Source organism: Dipodomys spectabilis, unplaced genomic scaffold (assembly GCF_019054845.1).
Source record: "Dipodomys spectabilis isolate Male_0828 unplaced genomic scaffold, ASM1905484v1 ptg000219l, whole genome shotgun sequence".
In the NCBI taxonomy this organism is placed as follows: Eukaryota; Metazoa; Chordata; class Mammalia; order Rodentia; family Heteromyidae; genus Dipodomys; species Dipodomys spectabilis.
In genome coordinates this window covers 2730359-2754003 of record NW_024870896.1, presented here as the reverse complement: position 1 = coordinate 2754003, position 23645 = coordinate 2730359, and the positions used below count along the sequence as shown (strand labels likewise).

Here is a 23645-nt window from a genome sequence, read left to right as displayed (position 1 = left end):
TAGAAACTATCTTACACTGATTTGTCCCTTAGTTTGTTCTTGTATTAAAGGGCCTTCAATGTCAAATTAAATAGTTTTGATCTTTTGAATGGCCACAAAAGCTTGCTGAAAAAGAACGTGGGTCATGTTGATACCCAGTTACATAGGTTGAATGCAAATAAAATATCTCATGCTACTTAATCAGTTGTCTTTAATTGGACAATAACTACATGCTAAATGGATCAATTTGCTCTAATGTGTCTACTGTTTTTGATTATCTTCCAATGAGTCTTATTTCTAACTGCTTTACATATTTGTCATTTAAATGCTAAAATATTAAGGTCTAACCAAGGAAGTGGCATTATTCTAAACTAAGAAAACGCACACACAGTAATAGTCAAATTAAATGAGTAATTCAAGAGATAAAGGCACTGAAATTGATTTGAGCTATTGAAAAGTCATTCTGCGTCACATCCGTTACCTCTTCTCTCTCTACTTGCGAATAAAATGTGTTAGGGTGCAAGAGAGAGAGTCAGTTTGTTAAGAGAATTAAAAGCAATTCAATGCATATACCTCTTATTTGAATGAGGTATGTGAAGGTTATTACATGCTTAGTGCAAACTAACACAAGTTCAGTCATATTTACTGTACATAGCCAGATGTCAAGACATTTTCCTCCCCATTCCCGAAGTCGTCTTGTATGTCAGAACATCTGTCCTCCTGCAAAGACTAATTAAAAAGAGCTCATCTTAATATTCAGATTAAATCATGTTTAAAAAAAATGTTTCCAAAGGAAAGAGTAGTCATGAAAGCTTCCAGGTTAATGAAAATGAAATCTGTCTTACCAAAGAGAGATGATACCCAAGACAACCACTGGGAGCTTGGGCCTGTAAGGGGATGGATGGGGTTTGTGTCCTGGTGTTGAGCCAGACTCCCCATTGTCTATTAGACCACCATCAGAACACAGAGATTGAGAGTTTCTTCTACTTTACATCCAACGAAGACCAAAGACCAGCTCCAAGTCTGCTCCTCAAGAACCCCCTCCCCCCACCCCCTGGCTTGCCTCCTAGTCCGTTTTCATATTAGATTTGTTCATCTCTCCAAGGTTGAAATTGAACTCTTTAAACACCTGGATCAAGACAATCCCCACAGAGACAGTTGTGAATCCACAGGCCATGCCCAAAAAGTCGACCAGCCCCACGTTGCTCCATTCCCGGAAGAGGATAGCTGAGGCCAGCAGGACCAGTGTGGTGAATACTACATAGTAGATGGCTCCAAACACAGAGGAATCGAAGCACTCCAGTGCCTTGTTGATGTACCTGAACTGGACGATGATACTGCAGCCCAGCACAGCCAAGAGCACCAGGCACAGGCACAGGGCTCTCTGACTGGATGGGTTGTTGTGCAAGATGTCCTGCGCTGCCAGTCCAATGCCCTTGGTAGATGGCACTGTGAAACTCCCCAGCAAGGAACAGATGCTGATATAGACCATGATGTTGGTAGGCCCGTGGGCTGGAGCAATCCAGAAGATGAGCAGCAGCAGCATGAGCAACACGATGCATAGGTAGCCCACAAACACTGCAAGACAGACCGCAAACAGTAACCTAGGGTGTCTCCTGGCTGGCTGCCACATGAAAGGGCAGAACTGAATCCCAATCAACAAGGCCATGCTCTGAAGCTTCCCATCTTATTCCCATTGGGGAATAAGCCCCAATGAGCTAGCCATCACAAGGACCACCAGGGCCCATGAAGAAACTATAAACATCTCCAATGACAGGAAGCCACCTGTCTTGTGGCTCCCAATAAAAGCATGAACCCCCAAAATGTCCTAAGTCCTAACTGTGTTACAGAGTGCTCTCCATTGGTACCATTTTATTTATTTATTTATTTTGCCAGTCCTGGGGCTTGAACTCAGGGCTTAGGCACTGTCCCTGAGCTGCTTTTTGCTCAAGGCTAGCACTCTACCCCTTAAGCCACAGTACCACTTTCAGCTTTTTCTGAGTGGTTTATTGGAGAAAAGTGTCTCACAGACTTGCCTGCCTGGCCTGTCTTCAAACCACAATCCCCAAATCTCAGCCTCCCAAGTAGCTAGGATTATAGGCATGAACTAAAGTGGTGCCTGACTAGGTACCATTTTAACAACAATAAAAATCAATGTTGCCAGGCACTGGTGATGGCTCACGCCCATCATCCTAGCTATTCAGGAGGCTGAAATCTGAAGATCCTGGTTCAAAGCCAGACTGGGCAGGCAAATTTGTGAGACTCTGATCTCCAATTAGCCATCAAAAACCTGAAAGAGGAGGTGTGGCTCAAGTGGTAGAGTACCATTCTTGAGCAAAGAACCCAGGCAAGAGTACAAAGCCTGAGTTCAAACCCCAATACCCACACCAAAATAAAAAAAACCAAAAACAAAAACAATATAAGGTGATTTTAAGGTTAAACACAAATGGATTTTCTTTTTCTCTTTTCTATTTTGTTTTGTACTGTTTTGAGGCAGGGACTAAACGCTGCTCAGGATGGTCTTGAATTCCTAGGTTCAGGGAATTCTTTTTGCTCAGTCTCTTGGAGTAGCTGGGACTATAGGTGAATGCCACTGCACTGTGGAAATTACACAAAATAAATCTTTCGGGTCACTCACATCTAACTTAACACTAATTCTCATCTTTCTCCCTTCCCTATCCTTTTACTCTTTTTTTTTTTTTTTTGGTAGGTGATGGGGCAGAGCTTAGGTGCTGTCCTTGAGCTCTTTTGCTCAAGGCTAAATACTCTACCACTTTGAGCCACAGCACCACTTCCAGTTTTTGAGTGGTTAATTGGAGATAAGAGTCACATTGGGACTTTTCTGCCCAGGCTAGCTACGAACCTCAATCCTCAGATCTCAGCCTCCTGAGTAGCTAGGATGACAGGTGTGAGCCACTAGTGCCCAGTTGGATCTGTTTTTAAAATAGATGTTTTTGTTTCTACGATCATCACTGCCAGTTAGAACTACAAAAGAGTCCTCTGGTCCTCACAGTTTGTGTTCTGGGGACATCTGTGTGAAGATATTTTGTACCAGCCCTGTGTAAAATTGTCAATTAGCAGCACAGGATGATCTGCTGGAAATAATTTAGAGGAAAGCTGTACTTAGGAAATTATAAGCGTGCTGCATTGTTTTGATTGCATTTTTCAAAAAAGCATTACATGTCATACAGACACACATACCCTAGGTTTCTGCTCCCAGACCTACGCATCTGTAGAAAGACAGAGAGAGAGAAAGAGAGACATTGCAGAGCTGACAGACACTTCACCACCAGGTGAAGCACCAGGAGCAGCAGGAAGATTATTCAACGAGAAATGAGATGGGGTGACCCAGAGAATGAGTGCTGTGAGGAGGGAGTGCCATGGGAGCGTGGGCAGAGGAATGAGGAAGGAAAGAGCTGATACACAGTAGATTGAATGCCAGGTCCCAAGTGTGTGCAAAGAGACAGCCATGGAAGGAAGCAGGCAGGAGAAGGCACTTAGGTCTCAGGACAGAACCAGACCTTGGCTTAACTCTGAATGGGGCATCCTTGGGTAGTGAGGACACACACAAACTCACATGCCAGCCAGCCAGATTTAAGGCATTTCTGAACAGTTTCCTACAGCCAGCAGATGCACACATACAAGATCAAAGAATGGAGATATAATCAGGATGGACGTTGTTTTTCTGCCCTACCAGGAAAAATATCAGAATGGACTTCCTGGGCTCATTATGTTGGCAGCCTGGTCAGAAAAGTGTTACCTGAGCCGGCTGCTGGTGGCTCACACCTGTAATCCTAGCTACTCGGGAGGCTGAGATCTGAGGATGGCAATTTGAAACCAGCCTGGGCAGAAAAGTCCCTGTGAGACTCTTATCTCCAATTAATCAAAAAACCAGAAGTGGAGCTGTGGCTCAAAGTGGTAGAGTACCAGCCTTGAGCGTAAGAGCTCAGGGACAGCACCCAGGCCCTGAGTTCAAACCCCACGACCAATAACAACAACGAAAAACAAGAGAAAAAGAAAAGAGTTACCTGGATTGGTCAGCTTCTCCTCCAGCTCAGCCTGTGTTGTGACACTCTCGGACTTTGGGGAGTGTATAATCAGTACAACAGAGCCTGCACAGCTCAGCAGACATCCCAACTTGCCTAAGATGTTGAGCTTTTCCTTCAGAAGATAAGAAGCTAAAATGGACCTTCAATTAAAGAAGAGAAACCATTACAGTTGAAATCAAACTATCCCACCTGTTTCTAATTACAGATACAATCTAGATGATCTACATTTTCTTTAAAGCTGTATTCCATTTTCCAATTCGTTTTTGTTGTTGTTCTGATGTTCAGGACGGAAGCCAGGGCCTTGTTTGTATTAAACACATGCTCTACCAACTGCTGAGTAATATCTGTCTCTAGTCCATCATTCAGGGTTTTGGAGGGCTGTATGGGGTTTAAATTCAGGACCTTGTTCTTACTAGGCGTGCCTTCTGCTGCTTGAGCCAGGCCTCTAAGTCCTTTTTGCTCTGGCTTTTTTTGACATGCAGTCTTTCTGTATGCCTGGGCTTGCCTGGACTGCAATCCTCCTATTTAAAGTTTCCACAGTGGCTGGGATGACAGGTGCATGTCACCACACCTAGCTTTTTCCCTCCAGGCTGACTGAAACTTCAGCTCTCCCAAGCTCAGTTTTGTAGTGGAGAAGACAGGCATGCATTCCACTATTGGTTGCAATGGGATCTCACAAACTTTTGCCCACGCTGGCCTTGAACCACAGTTCACTTGCTCTCCAACCCCCAGCAGCTAGGACTATGGAGCATGAATTATCAGCACCCAGAAGTTTTTGTTTTTCTTTTTGTGGTGCTAGGAATAGAACCCAGAGCCTTACCCTACTAGCCTCTATCTTTAGTTTTTAAAAACAGAAAAAAAATTCCTACACTAGTAATTTATTGAAGTTGTTATTCCAACAAAAGCTGCATGGCTATTATAGAGTTAATGCCTAACACTGTATTGTCATCTCAGTAGATATGAAATATAGCACATTAGAAAAAGTGTTAAGACTGATCAAAGTTATTGCTTCCTAGCTGGAAACTAGAGGCTCACACCTGGAATCCTAGCTACTCAGGAGACTGAGATTTGAGGACTTTCAAAACCAGCCCAAGGGGCTGGGAAGTTGGCTCAGTGGTAAAGCGCTTGCCTTGCATGCCTGAGGCCCTGGGTTCGATTCCTCAGCACCACATAAGCAAAAAGAAAAAAGCTGGAAGTGGTGCTGTGGCTCAAGTGGTAGAGCGCTAGCCTTGAGCTGAAGAGCTGAGGGACAGCGCCCAGGCCCAGAGTTCAGGCCCCTCGACTGGACCCAAAAAAAAAAAAAAAAAAAAAACAAAACCAGCCCAAGCAGGAAAGTGAGACTCGGCTCCAGTTAAGGCTAGTTCAAGCCTTAAACTAGCATGCACACACACACACACTTATAAAAACAAAACACACTGGTAGCTCACACCTGAAGCTCACACATTCCAGCTACTCAAGAGGCTGAGGAATCTGAAATCTGAGGACTGTGACTCAAAGCTAGCCCAAGGCAGGAGTCTGTTGAGACTCTTACCTTATTAAACTCCAGATAACCAGGGGTAGAGCTATGGCTCAAGTGGTAGGATGACAGGCTACAGCACAAAAGCTCAGGGACAGTGCCCAGGCCCTGAGTTCAAGCCCCAGGACCAGCATCAAATAAATACATTAAAAAGAAATCAAAATAATCTCACAACATTTGAGAAAGTATGAAAATTGTCAAAATAATTATAATACATGACTTAAATATATTTATACTTAAATAAGTGGAAAATGCACAAACAGGAAGCATGAAAATACTGATAGTAATTAGTATGGCTGAAGGAATCGCTGATCATTGTTCTCAAATACTAAAAACATTGGCAGGGGGCACATACACGCATGCACCAATACTGGGGCTTGAACTTAGGTCCTGGGCAACATACAGTTTTTTGTTTTGTTTTGTTTTTTTGCTTGAGGTTGCTTCTATCACTTGAGCCTCACTTCAACTTTTGGCTTTTGGTGTTAATTGGAAATAAGGGTGTCACAGACTTTCTAGCCTGAACTGGCTTTGAACCAAGATAATCAGCTTTCACCTTCCTAAGTAGCTAGGACAACAGATACGCATAAGCATTGAACTTAGCTCCTTTCAGTTTTATGAGACAGGGTTTTACTATGCAGTATAGGTGGCCTCAAACTCATTACGTTGCTCAGGATAGCCTCAAATTCGTGATTCCCTTAGCTCACTCTTCCCAATGGTGGAGTTTTTGTTTTTTTCTTTTAATTCTAAATTTCTCCTGTATTCCTGGGATGTCAGTCAGCCATGATATATAATCCTTCTTTGGGAAATAGCTCCATTTATCTTCCAAAAAGAAAGTTTGTAGTGGCTGGGCGCTGGTGGCTCACAACTGTCATCCTAGCTACTCAGGAGGCTGAGATCTGAGGACCATGGTTCAAAGCCAGCCCGGGCAGGAAAGTCCGTGAGATTCCTATCTCACCAGAAAACCGGAAGTGGTGCAGTGGCTCAAGTGGTAGAGCGCTAGCCTTGAGCTGTACAGCTGAAAGACAGCGCCTAGGCCCAGAGTTTTAAGCCCCACCATCAACCAAGAAAAAAAAGTAAGTTTGCAGTTTATTTATATTATTGGTCTTGTTGCCAGAGTAATAGTAGACTCAGAGTGAGTGGGGAAACTTCTTCCTCTCCTATTTTGGGGAGTTTATGAAGAATTGGTATTCTTCAAATGTATGACAGAATTTAATCATGAAACCATCTGTGCCTTGGTTTCTTTGTGGCAAGCTTTTTTAAATGAATAGTTTGACCTTTTTTCAATGTTATCATTCTGTTAGATGTTCTGTTTTTTTCTTGAAACAGTTTCAGTCAGTTTCTGTCTTTCTAGGAATGTTTCCATTTCATCTAAATGATCTAAATTGCTGGCTTGTCATTTTTCATAAGTGTGCAGAGTTCTTTAGTTCTTTGCAGGGTCGGTAGTAATATTCCCTATTTTATTGCTGATTTTAATAATGACAGTCTTGTCTTAGTCAAATTTCTGTTGCTGGAAGTGAACATCCCAAACTGGGTAATTTTTACAAAGAATAGGGCTGGGAATATGGCTTAGAGGTAGAGTGCTTGCCTACCATGCATGAAGCTCTGGGTTGGATTCCTCAGTACCACATAAGCAGAAAAAGCCAGAAGTGGCATTATGGCTCAAGTCCTTGAGCACAGAAACTCAGGGACAGTGCCCAGGCCCTGAATTCAATCCCCAGGATTGGCAAAACAACAACTACTACTACTATTGCAAAGAATTGAGGTTTATTTAGCTAGTATTTCTAGAAGTTGAGATGTCTTCAAGTGCATAACACTAGTATCTGCCCACATCTGATGCAGCCTCCTTGCCATACATTACACAGCAAGATAGAACAACTGTCCTTTCTCTTCTTGTTTGTATTTTATTTTTGTGGTGCTAGTACTGAGGCTTGGCTTTTGGGCCTAACATTCTTGGTTAGTGTTTTTGCTCAAGGCTGGTGCTCTACCACTTGAGCCATACCTATACTTCCAGCTTTTTGGTGGTTAACTGTGGAGTCTTGCAGACTTTCTGTTTTGACTGGCTTCAAACTGTGATCCTCAGATACCAACCTCCTGAGTAGCTAGGATAATTAATATGAGCCAATCGTGCTATAATTTAAATAAATAAATATATATTTATATATACACTATATGTTTATATAAACATAAAAATGTTCTTAATAGAAAACATAAACATAAATATGTTCATCATAGATAGACTTGCATGCAAGGGCTTAGTGATCTGTCCAGAATACAGCTGAAAACTAACAAGAAGTACAAAGTTAGATCTCATTTTTCATCGCACCTATCTCTGTTTAATGATGGTTTCTTCAAAGGGAAAGTGGAATGTAAAGATATAACTCACAAGAGAAAGTGTGTCAATCTACTTAATGAATGTCTCACAAAGTCATTGTTGCACTTAGCCAGGTTCAGATGTGGTTTGTCCCTGCCAACACTTGTGCTGAAATTTGATTCACAGTGTAACACTATGGAGATGTGGTAAGGCTTTTAAGAGGTGATTTGGTCATTAAGCGAGATTAATGCAGCTGTCACAGGACTGGATTGGTTACCACAAGAGAGGGTTATTAAAATGTGAGTCCCTCCCTTATTTGCAATATCTAGTATAGATATGAGTCAAGCGGAAAAAGTCAGATAATGTGATGTTAGGAAAACGAACCCTCAAATATGTATTTTAATGTTTTTGTTTCTTCCATGCATGTGTTTCTAACGCATTTATAAGATTATTTCTTTGTTGCTTTGTATGTCCCTCCCCCACAGTGTAACCCCCGCTTTCACTATATTTGATGTCAGTATAACATGTGGAGGAGACGGGGACAAACAAGTCGTTTAAGGATTCAGGTGGACCTGTTGCAACAATGAGAAGTACAAAATGTCATGTCAAAACCAGCTTTACAATGTCGGAGTGGGGGGGGGGAGGGGGGGTTTGATTGGGTGGGGGGGAGGGGGGAGGGTGGGAAGGGAGGTGAAGGGTAAACAAAGGAGGAGGCTGCAATGCTTGGTAAGAAATGTATGCATTATCCTGCCCATGTAATTGTAACCCCTCTGTACAGTATGTTCTCAAATAAAATAAAATAAAATTAAATTAAAAAAAATAATAAATCAAAATCTAAAAATAAAATAAAATGTGAGTCCCCCCCCCACCTTGGTTTTCTGCCAAGAATTAAAGCAGCTTGGGGCCCGCACAAAACTCAGCTATACAGTCTTGGACTCTACAGCAACCAGAACCATAAGCTAAAATAAGCCCTCTTCTTGAAAAAAAAAATCACGGTCTCCAGCATTTTGTGGCAGCAACAGAAAATGGAATAAGTTAATAAAGAGGGGCCCTTGTGATTTTTTGAAAGCTAATGGTCTTCAAGTCTCCATTCTTCCCCTTCCCCTCATCTCCGGACAACCGGATATTGAGTCAGGTTGCATGATTTCCCTGGAGTTCTTGGACCCTTGACGAAAGGCAGATGCAGCCTTGCAAGGAATCTCAGCTTGAGTGTGGAAATCACCTGGCTCACACTGAACTTATGTGGGGGACTGCTCAGCATCCAACAACAGATGCTAAGCATCTAAATAAACATACCAACTGTATGGGTGGGAATGGGAGGGAAAGACTGGGAGAGAGCAAAGGAAGGGAGGACACTGTCCAAAAAGAAGTGTACTATTAGCTGGGCGCTGGTGGCTCACGCCTGTAATCCTAGCTACTCAGGTGGCTGAGATCCGAAGACTGACATTCAAAGCCAGACCAGGCAGAAAAGTCCCCATGAGACTCTTATCTCCAATTAACTACTCAAAAACCAGAAGTGGTGCTGTGGCTCAAGTGGTAGAGAACTAGCCTTGAGCACAAAGAGCTCAGGAACAGAGCCCAGGCTCTGAGTTCAAGCCCCACAACTAACCAAAAAAGGAAAGAAGAAAAAAAATGTGCTCTTTACCTAAAATATAACTATAACCCCTCTGTATATATCCTTTATAATAACAATTTAGAAAATAAAAGGAAAAAAAACAAAAACCTGACTCATTGTGCTTAATGATTTCTCAGAATAACTTACCCAAGTATCAAGAAGACTTGGAAGAAGTTTTCCAGGACAAAGTCCAGGAACGTGAATACGATCAGATTCAGTGATAACCATGAATAAATTAGAATGTAAAAGACACTAAAGTAAATGCTGGGGGGTGGTTGGGGTGGGGAGAGATGGGAAGGGATGGGAAGGGGTAACAAAGGAGGAGGCAACGATGCTTGATAAGAAATGTACTCATTACCTTGCCCATATAATTGTAACCCCTCGGTACAGTATTTTTACAATAAAAATTAAAAAAAAAAAAAAACATGCTAAGAAAAGAGTAACACACAGAACTACATTTAAAGGAATAAAGTTAAATGATACAGACTAGAATACCAAAGACCTATCTTAACATAAAATTATACTACTCGAGAAAAAAAAAAAAAACTTGTACCAATATTGGTGCTTGAACTCAGTGTGCTGTACCTTAATTTTTCACTCAAGAATGGCATTCTACCATTTTAGCCACATTCCAGCTTCTTGGTGGTTAATTGAATGTAAACACCTCATGGATTTTTCTGCCTGAGCTGGCTTTTAACAGGGATCCTCAGATCTCAGTCTCCCAAGTATAAATAGTATTACAAGTGTGAACCATTGGCACCCAGCTATACAATTTTTTTGGGGGGGGTGGTCCATTGTGGGGCATGAACTCCTGGGTGCTGTCCCTGAGCTCTTTTTGCTCAAGGCTACCACTCTACCACTTGAGCCACAGTGCCACTTCCAGCTTTTTTTCAGTGATTAATTAGAGATAAGAATCTCATGGGCTTTCCTTCCCAGGCTGGCTTTGTACCGAGATCCTCAGACCTCAGCCTCTTGAATAGCTAGGATGACAGTTATACTACTTAAGACAAAACAAAACAGAAACATTTAAAATAATAAGAAAAAGGTTTTATATCTAAGCTGCACATCAAATATAAAAATAGATAATTTTAATTCTCACCCAAAAGGCACTCCAAGGGCACCTAGAGGAGTCACCAGGACTGTGGGAACTGCAGTATATGCCAGGAAGTTCCCAATCTGGCCAACAGCCACTGTGAAGAGAATAACAAGGACATCACTTATAAATTACACAGTTCTTTTTCAGCACTGATCATAGGATTGGATCATAGGGTTTTTTTCTGTCTTTTCTTTTTTGGTACTGGGGATCGAACCCAGGATGGTGCACTTGCTAGGCAAGTGCTTTGCTGCTGAGCTACATCCCAGCCCTGGATTTTTTTTTTTTTTTTGTATGTTCTAGTACTGGGATATGAACTCAAAGCTTTGCACTCTTATTCATCTTTTTTCCCCTCAAGACTAGTACGTTACCACTTGAGCCACAGCTCCACTTCTGAGATGCTTTTTGTTGTTGTTGCTGTTTGTTTTTTGTGTTTTTGGGGGGTATAGATTATTAGGGATAAAATCTCATGGACTTTCCTGTCCTGGCTGGCTTCAAAACACAGTCCTCAGATCTCAGCCTCCTAAAAAGCCAGGATTACAAGTGTGAGCCAAAAGTAGCTGGCTTAATTTATTTTTCAACTGAAATATAAAATTGTATATATTTGTGGGTTACTATGTGACATTTTGACATATGTATACATTGTATAATGTTTCAGTTGGGTTAAATATACATAGCTCCTCAAACCTGTATGCATGCTTGCTTGTTTTCTTTCTTTTCTCTTTCTTTCTTTTCTTTTTTTCCTGCCTGTCTTCCTTCCTTCCTTCCTTCCTTCCTTCCTTCCTTTTGTTGTTGTTGATGGTGGTCGTGGAGCTTGGGGCTTGAACTTGAGGCCTGGGCACTCTCCCTGAGTTATTTTTTGCTCAAGGATAGCACTCTACCACTGAGCCACAGTGCCACTTCCAGTTTTCTGGTGGTTAATTGGAGATAAGAGTCACACAGACTTTCCCACCCAGGCTGGCTTTGAACCATGATCTTCAGTTCTCAGCCTCCTAAATAGCTAGGGTTATAGGCATGAGCCACTGGCGCCCAGCTGTATTATTTCTTTGTAGTACAAACATTCAAAGTCCTTCCTTCTAGCTTTTTTGAAATAATGGTGTGAGTTTTCTTTATGGGTAGTTACGCAAGAACTTCAGACTCCTGTCTAACTATACCTGAGTACCCAGGACCAACCTCTCATCAACAAATTGGGTGGAAAATGGCTTGGACCTACTTCTACCATGGGCAGCCACCCACAGTGTACGAGCAGCACAGGACTTCCCTAAAGCCTCCCCCTAAACAGAAAAGAGAAGTTCTTCAATTAACAGAATCAGCCTTCACGTGGTAATAGCTTGCTGTAAGATAATATATGACAACGCATATGTTTCTGAATTTTGTATACAGCTGCCCCTTTACAAGTGGAATTCAAAACTCCAATTTTACAATTTACATTTAAATTACAAGAAGACTTCTGATCTGGTCTTTGAATCAAGTCTCTCATTCATTAAATCAATTGTATTGGCCAAATCAAGAAGCTTATGTGGCTCTTGCCCGCAAGCCTAGCTACTCAGGAGGCTGAGATCTGAGGATCACTGTTCAGAGTCAGGGAGGGCAGGAAAGTCTTTCACTCTCCTATCTCCACTCAACCACCAATAAAGCCAGAAGTGGGGCTGTGACTCAGGTGGTAAAGAGCTAGCCTTGATTAGAAAAGCTAAAAAAAAAAAGCACCCAGGTTCTAAATTCAATCCCCAGTACCAGCAAAATAAATAAATAAAGTTGCCTAACAAAATGGAATTTTACTTTAAAAAAAAAAAGACATCAGCCCTTTTTTATGCTGAGTAAGCCAGAGATGTTTTAATTTCTTCAGATTCAGGACAAAATTAACCTGGATAAAATTCAGGACCAATTGTGGCAGCCAATGTCTCTGCCCTTTCTTCGGTGGCCTTCATTCCAAAAGCTCCCACCCATCCAAGGAAGAGAAACACAACCAAGGAAGGAGGGTGGATCTCAGGTGCAGAGAGGATGGGAGGATGGTTTGAGTCTGGGAAGGGGCAGGTTCACACCTCCTCCCAAATACTGCCACGTTCATCCCACCAGAAAATAACTGATCTTACAAAAGAAAGAAGCCTTTAATCCTAGCTACTCAAGAGGCTGGGATCAGAGGAGGATAAAGGTTCAAAGCCAGCCTGGGCAGGAAAATCCAGGGAACTGTTATCTCCAATTAATCGCCTCAAAAGCCAGAAGTAAAGTTGTGGCTCAAGTGGTTGAGCACCAGCCCTGAGTAAAAAATCTCAGGGATAATTCCCAGGCCCTGAGGTCAAGCTCCAGGACCAACACACACACAAAGAATGAATGAATGAGTGAGTAAAATGAAAACTACACCAGTCACTTACTTGCAATAGTGCCAGCCCACCAGACAATGTCTGTTAAATAGGAGGTACCTGTGAAAGAATAAGAAGAACATCAGTGAAGTAGATTACAGGCCACACATGTAACTTACATAAAAGGTTGCCAAGACATACTTAGAAACTTCACGTGAAAACTAATACTGAAAAGAATAACGAATGCCATACCATTTTTATTAGCCTATTAGGGGTAGGGTACCATTTATCTGCCAAGGGCCATTTGGCATATGATGTTAACTGGTATGGGCATTTATGTTGCTATTTTTAAAAAGTCCCAACCCAGGTGCCAGTGGCTCATGCCTGTGATCCTAGCTACTCAGGAGGCTGAAATCCAGAGAATGGCAGTTTGAAGTTAGCCCTAACAGAAAGTCTGTCTCCAAAATAACCAGCAAAGCTGAGCACAGGTGGCTCCGTCCTGTTAATCCTAATGACTCCAGAACCTGAAGTCTGAATCATGGCTTGAAGCCAGCCAGGGCAGAAAAGTCCATGTGACTCTTATCTCCAATGAACCACCAAAGAGCCAAAGGTGAAGTTGTGGCTCCAGTGGTAGAAGGCCAGCCTTGAGTGAAAAGCTCGGGGACAGTATCCAGGCCCTGAGTTCAAGTCCCCATACCAGCATAAATAAAATAAAAATATATCAAATAATTATAAATTATAAAATAAGTAACCAGTTTTTTTTTTAAAGTCATCTTAGGGGATGTGGCTCAAGTGGCAGAGTGCCAAGAAAGCAAGCTGAGCAAGTTTTAGTCCCTGAAATCAAACCTCAGCATTACATACATACATACTCCACTTCCAATTTTGTGGTGGTTAATTGGATGTAAAGAATCTCACAGATTTTCCTGCCTTGGCTGGCTTGGAACCACAAGCCTCGGATCTCAATTGTATGAGTAGCTAGGATTATAGGCATGAGCCAATAGTGTCCAGCTTAAAATCAACTTTTTTTTTTCTAGTCCTGGGGTTTGAACTCAGAGCCTGGGCACTGTCCCTGAGCTTCTTTTTGTTCAAGGATAGCACTCTACCACCTGAGCCACAATGCCACTTCCAGCTTTTTCTATTTATATGGTACTAAGGAAGGAACCCAGAGCTTCATGCATGCTAGGCAAGCACTCTACCACTAAGCCTCATTCCCAGCCCTACAATCAACTTTTGATGTTCTTGATTTTCTTTCTTTTCTAATTCTTAATTATTCCCACTCTTTTGTTTGTTATTTCCTTTGAGTTTCATTTGTTCTTTACATTCTAGTGCTTAAGGTAGACAATTAAGAGTTATGAATGTCATGCAGTATTACTCTCTTTCTCCCTCTTGCCATTTTTATAGTTTTAATGGATTTTATTATGCTACTTTTACCTGCACATAAAATAGTGCAGCCATATTCCTATTCCCATTAATTTCCCCTTGCCTCATCCCCACTTGTCCCTCCAAACAATCCCTTTTACATTGATATCATACCTATATATACATCTATATACACACACATACATAGCCATATACGTGTATGTGTATACGTGTATGTGTGTGCGTGTGTGTGCACGAGTGTACGTGCGCACGCACGCATGTGTAGGAAAGGAGGGAGAGATAATGAGAGGGGAAGTTAGATTCTGATTTCAGAAAAGCATGTAGCCTTAAGAAGCCAGGTAAGTTCTGGCTTATCTTCCTTAAGTTCCACCCATTTTCCTCCAAATGACATTTAATTTCAGTCTTTATGGCTGAATAACACTCTGTTGTATATAGAAACCATTCTTTCTTAATCCATTCATCAGCTGATTGCTAATCACACAGTTGCTATTTAAAGGAATGTTTCCTATATTACCCCCAAACACACCGATCTCATGACCGGAAGACTGGTATGAAAAACCCTGAGGACTGGTCCTCCCAGCAAAACCATCATCACTAACGAAAAAGATATTCTCAAATATATGAAAAGTCTGGAATTTATCAGCGTCTGTCTCTTTTTTAATTTTTCATTTCAGTAATTTCAGTCTACTTTTGGGGGGGGCGAACTGGGAGGCTTGGTTGGTCTAGCAAAAGGATTGTCAATTCTGTTCATTTGTTCAAAGAACCTTCTTTTTATTTACTTATTTTTGTCTGTTGGCAGTGCTAGAGATTCAACTCAGGGCCTCCAGCTTGCTAAGGCAGGCTCTCCATCGCTTGAGCCACATCTCTAACCTATTTTTTTTTTTTTATCAGTCATGGGGCTTGAACTCTGGGCCTGGGCACTGTCCCTGAGCTCTTTAGCTCAAGGCAAGCACTCTACCACTTGAGACACAGCGCCACTTCTGGTTTTCTAGTGGTTTATTGGAGATCAGAGTCTCATGGACTTTTCTGCCAGCCTGGGCTGGCTTTGAACCATGATCCTCAGATCTCAGTCTCCTGAGTAGCTAGGATTACAGGTGTGAGCCTTCAGAGCCCAGCTTCTAGCTTATTTTTACACTGAAGGAAGAGGATTCCTTCCTCTCTTTCAGCCAGGTGCTATTGGGCATTGGCTTTTCCTATTTATGTCCTAAAAACACTGGGTTCCTTCAGTTTCACCCAGGGAACATACCACTGTCTGTATAGCTTCTAGAATCACCCAGTACCTTCAGGAAATGCCTGTTAAAGCTCAGCCCAATCCCTCTACTTTCTAGCTGAGGCCTGACTTCTATCATTCTTCAGATCCACATTACTCAGAAAAAACAGAGATCCACAGAACTGAAGAACACTGGGGACTCTAGTTTGTTTGTACATACTTGTGCTTCCTCCCTCCACTCCCAGGTGCCAGAGGAAACAAAAATCAAATCCAAGGACCTTTCCCTCACCAAAAACCTGGGTTGCTGAGAGTTGTTGTTTATGAGGGCTGACTGATAAGACAAAGAAGTATTTGTGCAAATATGAAAGAGACAAGATGGTTAAAAAAAACTGGCAGTTACACTGTACAATCACTGGCTAGTAGCATCTAAGACCTTCTGTTTAATTATAAACACACAGAAGAAACTCTTTGAAACTATGGATTTCTAAGTGTAAAATATAGATGATCTTCTAATTTATTTTTTTTGGGGGGTCCGATCATGGGGCCTGAACTCTGGGCCTGGGCGCTGTCCCTCAGCTCTTCAGCTCAAGGCTAGCACTCTACCACTTGAGCCACAATGCCACTTCTGGCTTTTTTCTTTTTGCTTATGTGGTGCTGAGGAATCGAACCCAGGGCCTCATGCATGCAAGGCAAGCGCTCTACCACTGAGCCACCTTCCCAGCCCCTGATCTTCTAATTTATTTAATGTCTGATTCTTTCATGGGAAAAATTATTCCTATTTGTGTGCTCATAACAGCAACATTAGAAGCCGAGCTAACAGCAAAGGGAAAATGGATGATTATGTCCTTTGTAAATGAATATCTTGAGTTAAAAAATGTAATCAATTTTGCAGCTTTCTTTAAAAAAGGTTTAGGGATTGAGAAATATTGTTTCCTGAGAATCACACAGGGAGATAAAGGTGTTATCTTCAGAGAAACTGTGCAAACACACATACACACACACACACACACACACACACACACACACACACACACACAAAACCCGTATCAACTGACAGTGATCCTATTGGGGGTATGGATGGGGTTCAGTACTTGAGGTCTCCGCCCTTTTTTTCTAATCTGCCCATACTGTGACTTAAACTTAAGATCTTGCATTCTCCTTCAGCTTGTTCACTCAAGGTGGTACTAGAGTCACAGCTCTACAGCTGGCTTTTGGATGGTTAATTAGAGATAAAAGTCTCACAGACTCTTCTTCCCAGGCAGGCTTTAAACTGTGATCCTCAGATCTTAGCCTCCTAAGAAGCTAGGCTTACAGGCCTGAGCCACCAGTGCTCAGCTTTTGACATTCTTTTACATGCTAGGATTAGATAGGCATAATTCATTTTCCTAAAGAAATAGTCTGGAAACCGTGAAGAACAAATTTGTAGGACTTTCATAATTTATACAATGTTTACTATGAAATTACATAATCAAGATAGGCTGGTACTAACATGGACAGATACACACAACAAAACAGAATAAATGTCAGACACACATCCTCTTGTGTAAAAGTCAGAGCACAGATGAATGAACTAGCACAATTCAATAAAGAGAGTCTCTTCAACAAAGGGAAGAGTAAATCTTGAATTACACCTAAGGCATACACAAAAAGCAACTGAAGATGGCCTAAAAGTAATCGTGACTTTTACCAATAGACCTAAAATCAAAGCTAAAGATATAAAATTTCTAGAAGAAAATACAAGAGATGCTGTTATAAGCTGAGAAGAGACCAAGGTTCCTAAGACAGAAATGATAAATCACATAAAAAATAAATCAGACTTCATCAAAACCAGTAATTTCTGCTTTCAAAAAGTGCCATTAAGAAAACAAATAGCAGATGAGAGGGCTCACTCCTATGAGCTAACACAGGAAGCAGGAGGCCAGCCTGCTAAACAGGGAGGAGAAAGGAAGATAGAAGAGAAAGGAGGAAAAAGGAGAGAAGAGGAAGGGGGAGAGAAGGAGGAGAAGGAAGGGAAGCATAAGGGGAAGGGAAAGAAAGAGAAAGAGGGGAAGGGGGAGGGAGAAGGGAAGGGAGGAGATGAAAGAGAAGGGAAGAGGAGAGCAAGAGAAGGGAGGGAAGGGAAGGGAGTAGATGGAAGAGAAGGGAAGGAAGAGGAGAGAGGAGAGGAAGGGAGGGGAAGAGAAATAAAGGGAAAGTTGAGCTATGGAGGAAAATGTTTATAACCTCTCTACCTGACAAAAGACTTGTGTCCAGGCTATATATAGCATACAAATTCTAATAGCCAATAATAAAAAGATACCACCCAAGTACCCAATGTAAGTCTTGAAAAAATACTTCACATAGAGCATATACAAAAAGCCAATAAACTTTTAAGATGCCAAATATCCCTAAGTACTAGGAAAATGCAAATTAAAGTCACAGTTATAGAGCACCATGAATTCAACAGAATAGCTAAAATTAAACAGATGAAAACACTAAGCTGTCACTGGTGGCTCATACCTATAATCATTCCTACTCAAGAGGCTATGATCTGAGGATCTCAGCTCAAAGCCAGCCTGGGTAGTAAAGTCCAAGAGCCTCATCTCCATTTAGCCAGCAAAAAGCCAGAAGTGAGGGTGTAGTTCAAGTGTAGCGCACTGGCCATGAGCAAAAAAGCTACGTGAGAGCACAAGGCCCCTAGTTGTTTTTTTTTTTTTTTGGGTCCAGTCATGGGGCCTGAACTCTGGGCCTGGGCGCTGTCCCTCAGCTCTTCAGCTCAAGGCTAGCGCTCTACCACTTGAGCCACAGCGCCACTTCTGGCTTTTTTCTTTTGCTTATGTGGTGCTGAGGAATCGAACCCAGGGCCTCTGGCATGCAAGGCATGCGCTCTACCACTGAGCCACCTTCCCAGCCCAAGGCCCCATGTTTAAACCCCAGTACTGAGGGGAAGGACATAAAGAACTATTGGGGGAAATGTGGAACATTTGTTATATTGATGATGATATTTAGCAGTGCCTTAAAACTCTCGAGTAGCTAGAATTAGCTACTAGCACCCAGCCCATATCCAATTTTTTGAGGAACTGTTTGCCTAGCAGATATATTGTCTTACATTCCCAGTACCAACACACGAGTTCCAATTTCTCTACATCCTCCCCCAAACTGATCTGGTTTTGTTTTCACAACAACCATCCTTATGAGATAGACTTAATTGTAGTTTTGAAAGGAGGATATTCTTAGGAGAGGATTGCAAAGGCTCAATAGCTATATGCATACAATTACATAAAATGAGATTTATGGAAATGAACTCCAAGAAATGGAAACAAGAGGTTTCTTTTTATTTTCTTTTGTTTTTCTCTGTTGTGGCTGCTTTTGTTTTCTATACCTTTTGTATGCAAGTTTATCTGTTTTAGGGAGGGGAAGGAGAGCACAGAAATGATGGGAGAGGGCTGAGAATGTGGCTTAGTGGTGGAGTGCTTGCCTAGCATTCATGAAGTCCTCGGTTCAGTTCCTTAGTACCACATGCACAGAAAAATCCAGAAATGGCTCTGTGGCCCAAGTGGTAGAGCACTAGCCTTGAGCAAAAGAGGCTTAAGGACAATGCCCAGGCCCTGAGTTCAAGCCCCAGGCTTGGGGAAAAAAAAAAGAAAGAAATGGTGAGACAAAGGGTGAACAAATGTAGCAGTGACACTCACTAGACACTACCTATACAACTTGTGGGGGGAGGGGGGCCATGAGGGAAAAACAGGGAGAAAACGAGGGAAGAGGTGACACTGTTCAAAAAGAAATGTACTTGACTTATGTAACCCCTCTGTACATCACCTTTACAATAACGATTTTTAAAAAAGAGAATCGTGGTTTTGAAAAAAAAAATTCTTTTAAAGACTAGTAGACTCATCTTGGCCTGTAGCATTAAGTATCTAATTTCTAAGTCTCCAGCAAGTTTTTGAGCACTCAACTTTTCTGATGTTGGACTCAAGGAAGCGTGTTCTTAGGGCAGCCATCTTATCCCAGCCACACACACACACACACACACCACCCTGCACAGCCTGACCATGAGCCCATGCACCCATCATCCCCACAGCCACAGCCTCAGCCTCGCATCCTCTAAACGGCTGTCACAGTGAAAGCTATGGATACCAGGAAACATTTGGTCTTACCAGACCAAGACAGAAGTAGAGCCAGGAAGGGAAGGCTCAAGCCCACTTGCATGAGATAAGTACTTTCTCAGGGACTTTCTTGAAAGTCCCACTAGAGATCCCTTCTTGTCCTACATGCATCGCACACAGCTCATGCACTCCCCGATGAGTTCTTTCATAAAACTACTTGTTTGAAATAGTCTTTAACACAATGAAGGAACGATGCTCTTAACAGAATGCTTGCTAGCAAGGGCATGTGCACCAATGAGCTGACATCAATGTCCACCTCAGGCTTCCAAGACCAAGGAACTCTGTATCCAGGTAATAGGTATATGTACATTTCTCTTTTTGCCTTTAAAATACCCATGAATACATCCATCCCCATGAATACATCCATGGTGTCCTTGGGTATGTCTATTCCCATTGCAGTTCTAATATTCCTAAATAACATGGTGACTCCTTGGGAGAATCTCTGGTTATTTATGTTATATAATGGTTTTTATTTTAAATGTCCCCAGAGCACAAGAGGCTAAAAGCCAGTCATGGTCCTGGATCTATTGGGGAAATGATAGAATCTTTAGGAGATAGGGCCAGTGGTTCTCTCTCTCCTCTCTCTCTCTTTCTCTCTGTCTTACTCTGTCTCTCTGTCTCTGTGTCTCTCTGTCTCTTTCTCTTTCTCTCTCTTCTCCCTCTCCCTTTCCTCCTGCTCCCCCATCTCTCTCTTTTGCCAGTCCTGGGGCTATAACTCAGAGCCTGAACACTGTCCCTAAGATTCTTTATGTTCAACCCTAGTGTTCTCCCACTTGAGTCACGGCTCTAGCTTTTTCTGAGTGGTTTATTGGAGATAAGAGTCTCACACTTTTCTGCCCTGGCTGACTTTGAACTGCGATCCTCAGATTACAGCCTCCCTGAGTAGCTAGGATGACAGGCATGAACCACCATTGCCCAGCTTTTCTTCTTGCTTTCTCTCTCTCATTCTTCCCCTTTTCCCTGCTCCCCAGCTACCATGAGGAGAACAAGCTTCATTAGTCATGATACACTACGCTGCCACAGGTGGCCAAAGCAACGAGGCCATGTGACCATGGAGTAAAACTTCCAAAACTGTAGTAGCTGGGGGAAGTAGGAAGTTCATAAATAGCACATTTTTTACTTTATGAACTTAAAAGCATAGTACAGAGTTTGGGGGGGTGCTCATGTCTCTCATCCCAGCTACTTGAGAGTCTGAGGTAGGAGGATTGTATGTTTGATTGTATGTTGAGGGTAATATACAAGCAAAACACAACAAGTAAAATAAATAAGAGCTTCCATCATGTGTTACTACTAATGTGGTACTTTATCATTGAATCTAGGGCCTCAGGAATGCGAAGTACATGCTCTAATCACTGGACTTTCCTTCCTCATCATGTTTTCTTAAGAGGTAGACTTGTTATTTTCCTATGTCTCAGTTCTCTTGAACACATAATGGGAACTGAAATCATACACTTAGTTTTCTTCTATAATTCACTCAGTAATTGGTGGGAATATAAACTAGTTGAAATATAGAAGTATCCTAAAATCCAGTGATACTCTTCTTGGTCCTTTATCCAAAAGATTTCAAGTCAGGATACAGTAAAGATACTTGTACACCCATATTCGTTGCTGCACTATCCACCACACCCAATGCCCTACAATAGATGAGTGGATCAAAAAAATGTCTTTTGAAGGGAAATGCATGGGCCTGGAAAAATATATGTTAAATGAAGTTAAGTCGGGCTCCAAGAGATAAAGGGTGCATGTTTTCTCACATAATGTGGAAGCTAGAGTTAAGTTATAAGTACATATGCAAACCTATACAGGGCCATATGCAGATTTATACAAACAGACTAGAGCTGGATATATTCAGGGGAGGATTCCAGTGGTATAACCCTTCTAAACAACTAACAGACAGCTTAACAAGCTCAAATATATTGTGTGGGAAAGGTCAAGGGGAGGGGAGGTAAATGAATGGAGAGAGGAAGGTTGGGCCAATACAGTTAGAATATTCAATGTACTGGCCAAACAATAGTGGCTCATTCCTATAATCCTAAGTACTCAGGAGGCTGAGATCTGAGGATTGCAGTTTGACATCAGCTGGGGCAGGAAAGTCTTGAGACTCTCACCAATTAACCACAGAAAACTGGAAGTGGAGTTGTGGCTCAAAGTTGTCTAGCCTTGAGCACAAAAGCTCAGGGGACAGCATGCAAGCCCTGAATTCAAGCCCCAGAACCAACAAAAAATAATAAGTCAACGTATATATGTGAAAACAGAACTAGGTAACTTGCAAGATGGAAAAGAACTATTGAAGGGGTGACACTGATCAAGATGTGTCCATAGATAGATTTTGTTGAACTGAAACCTCTTTGTATGACTGAGAGCTAATAAAATAATTGGTTTGTTTATTTATATTTCCTACCAAAAGCCTGTGTTTAGATCGCCTTCCTTTTCCCTTCATGTCTTTCCTTTAGTGACATGTATCTTAAAGTCCCACCTAGCTACAATAGTTTCAGATAGTATGACCCATTAGAGAACTAGTAGGAAATTATGTTAAGTTGTTCTTCAGTTCCGGCTTGTATGGCTTGTTATGTTTTTCTCAGGATTACACTAGGTTTATGGGATTTGGGAAGGGGAGGAGTCCTCCTCATATCAAGGGTACATATGTTGGGGGTTTTTGTTGCATTCATTTATTTACTATTTATTTATTTCCAGTACTGGGGAATCAAAACCCAGGGCCTTGTACTTGCTAGCCAAGTGCTCTACTACCACTTTATTGTATTTTGTCACTGAGATAAGCTCTCAATAAGCTTTCCCCAGCTGGTTTCAAATTCCTGATCTCCTGCTTTTGCCTCCTAAGTAGCTAGGATTACAGGCATAAAGGACCATGCCTACCTTGTGTACGTGCACGCACATGTACATGTGCTACACTAGAGCTTGATCTCAGGGCCTGGAAGCTGTCCCTTGGTCTTATTGCTCAAGGCTGGTGCTCTACCATTTGAACTATACCTCCACTTTTTTTTTTTTTTTTTTGGTCCAGTTGTGGAGCCTGAACTCTGGGCCTGAGCACTGTCCCTCAGCTCTTCAGCTCAAGGCTAGTGCCCTACCACTTGAGCCACAGCGACACTTCCGGCTTTTTTTCTTTTTTTTGCTTCTGTGGTGCTGAGGAATTGAACCCAGGGCCTCAGGCATGCAAGGCAAGCGCTCTACCATTGAGCCACCTTCCCAGCCCCTATACCTCCACTTTTGACTGTTCTGCTTAATTGCAGTCTCACAGTTTTTCTGCTCAAGCTAGCTTTGAACCTCAATCTTCAGATCTCAGCCTTCTGAGTAGTAACAGGTATGAGCTACTAGTTTCCAGGTCTACGTGTGTGTGCGCACACGCGCGCGTGCACCTATAGATATGCCAGTTCTGGGGCTTGAACTCAGGCATTGTCTCTTAGCTTTTTTGCTCAAGGCTGGTGCTCTCCCATTTGAGCCACAGACATATCTACTTCTGGCTTTTTGGTGGTTAATTGGAGTTAAGAATCTCATGGACTTTCCTGTCCTGACTGGCTTAGAACCTTGATCAGCTCAGATGTCAGCTTCCTGAGTAGCTAGGATTACAGGTGCCCATCTCTACCTTATTTTTGAGTCACAGGAAACACATTACCCAATCCTAAGGTCCATCAAATTGACAAACTGAAGAACATTGGCATGATTAGCCATGTGCCAGATGAATTTGTTCCTTATAGATGGAAATGTCTGGATCCTTGGAAAGTTCTATGTGGTGTTATTTAGGCTTCATATAAAGATGGAGTTGCTTTCACTCTCAAGATTACTTCTTTAAAAATATACTCACAACTTTATATTTCCACTCAATTGTCAGGTTCCTTATCTCTAAAAGCATTCCTGAGTCACTATTCAGAAAATTCCACCTGCATACTAGAATCAGAATGAAGTGTGTTTGCTTCTCAAAATCCACGGTCCAGCAGCCAGGTCCTTTCCCACAGAGCTTTTAATACTGGTCTTGTGAGATTATGGCTAACGACTAGCTCCTATGGAAGCAAATCTCATTTTCCTTTTCAA

General features: G+C 42.0%; 1 protein-coding gene across 2 annotated transcripts in view; it reads right to left on the bottom strand.

Moving 5' to 3' along the window:
- Positions 1-252: 252 nt before the first annotated feature.
- Nipa1 (NIPA magnesium transporter 1) overlaps positions 253-23645 on the bottom strand; it is a 36514-nt gene continuing 13121 nt past the window's right edge. For both annotated transcript variants that reach the window (XM_042697470.1, XM_042697469.1), the window contains exons 2-5: positions 12936-12983; positions 10570-10660; positions 4008-4168; positions 253-1557 (exon numbers count right to left, since the gene is read on the bottom strand). In XM_042697470.1, coding sequence (XP_042553404.1) covers positions 1046-1557; positions 4008-4168; positions 10570-10660; positions 12936-12983 — 812 coding nt within the window. In that variant the 3' untranslated portion in view covers positions 253-1045. The remainder of the gene's footprint in view (positions 1558-4007; positions 4169-10569; positions 10661-12935; positions 12984-23645) is intronic.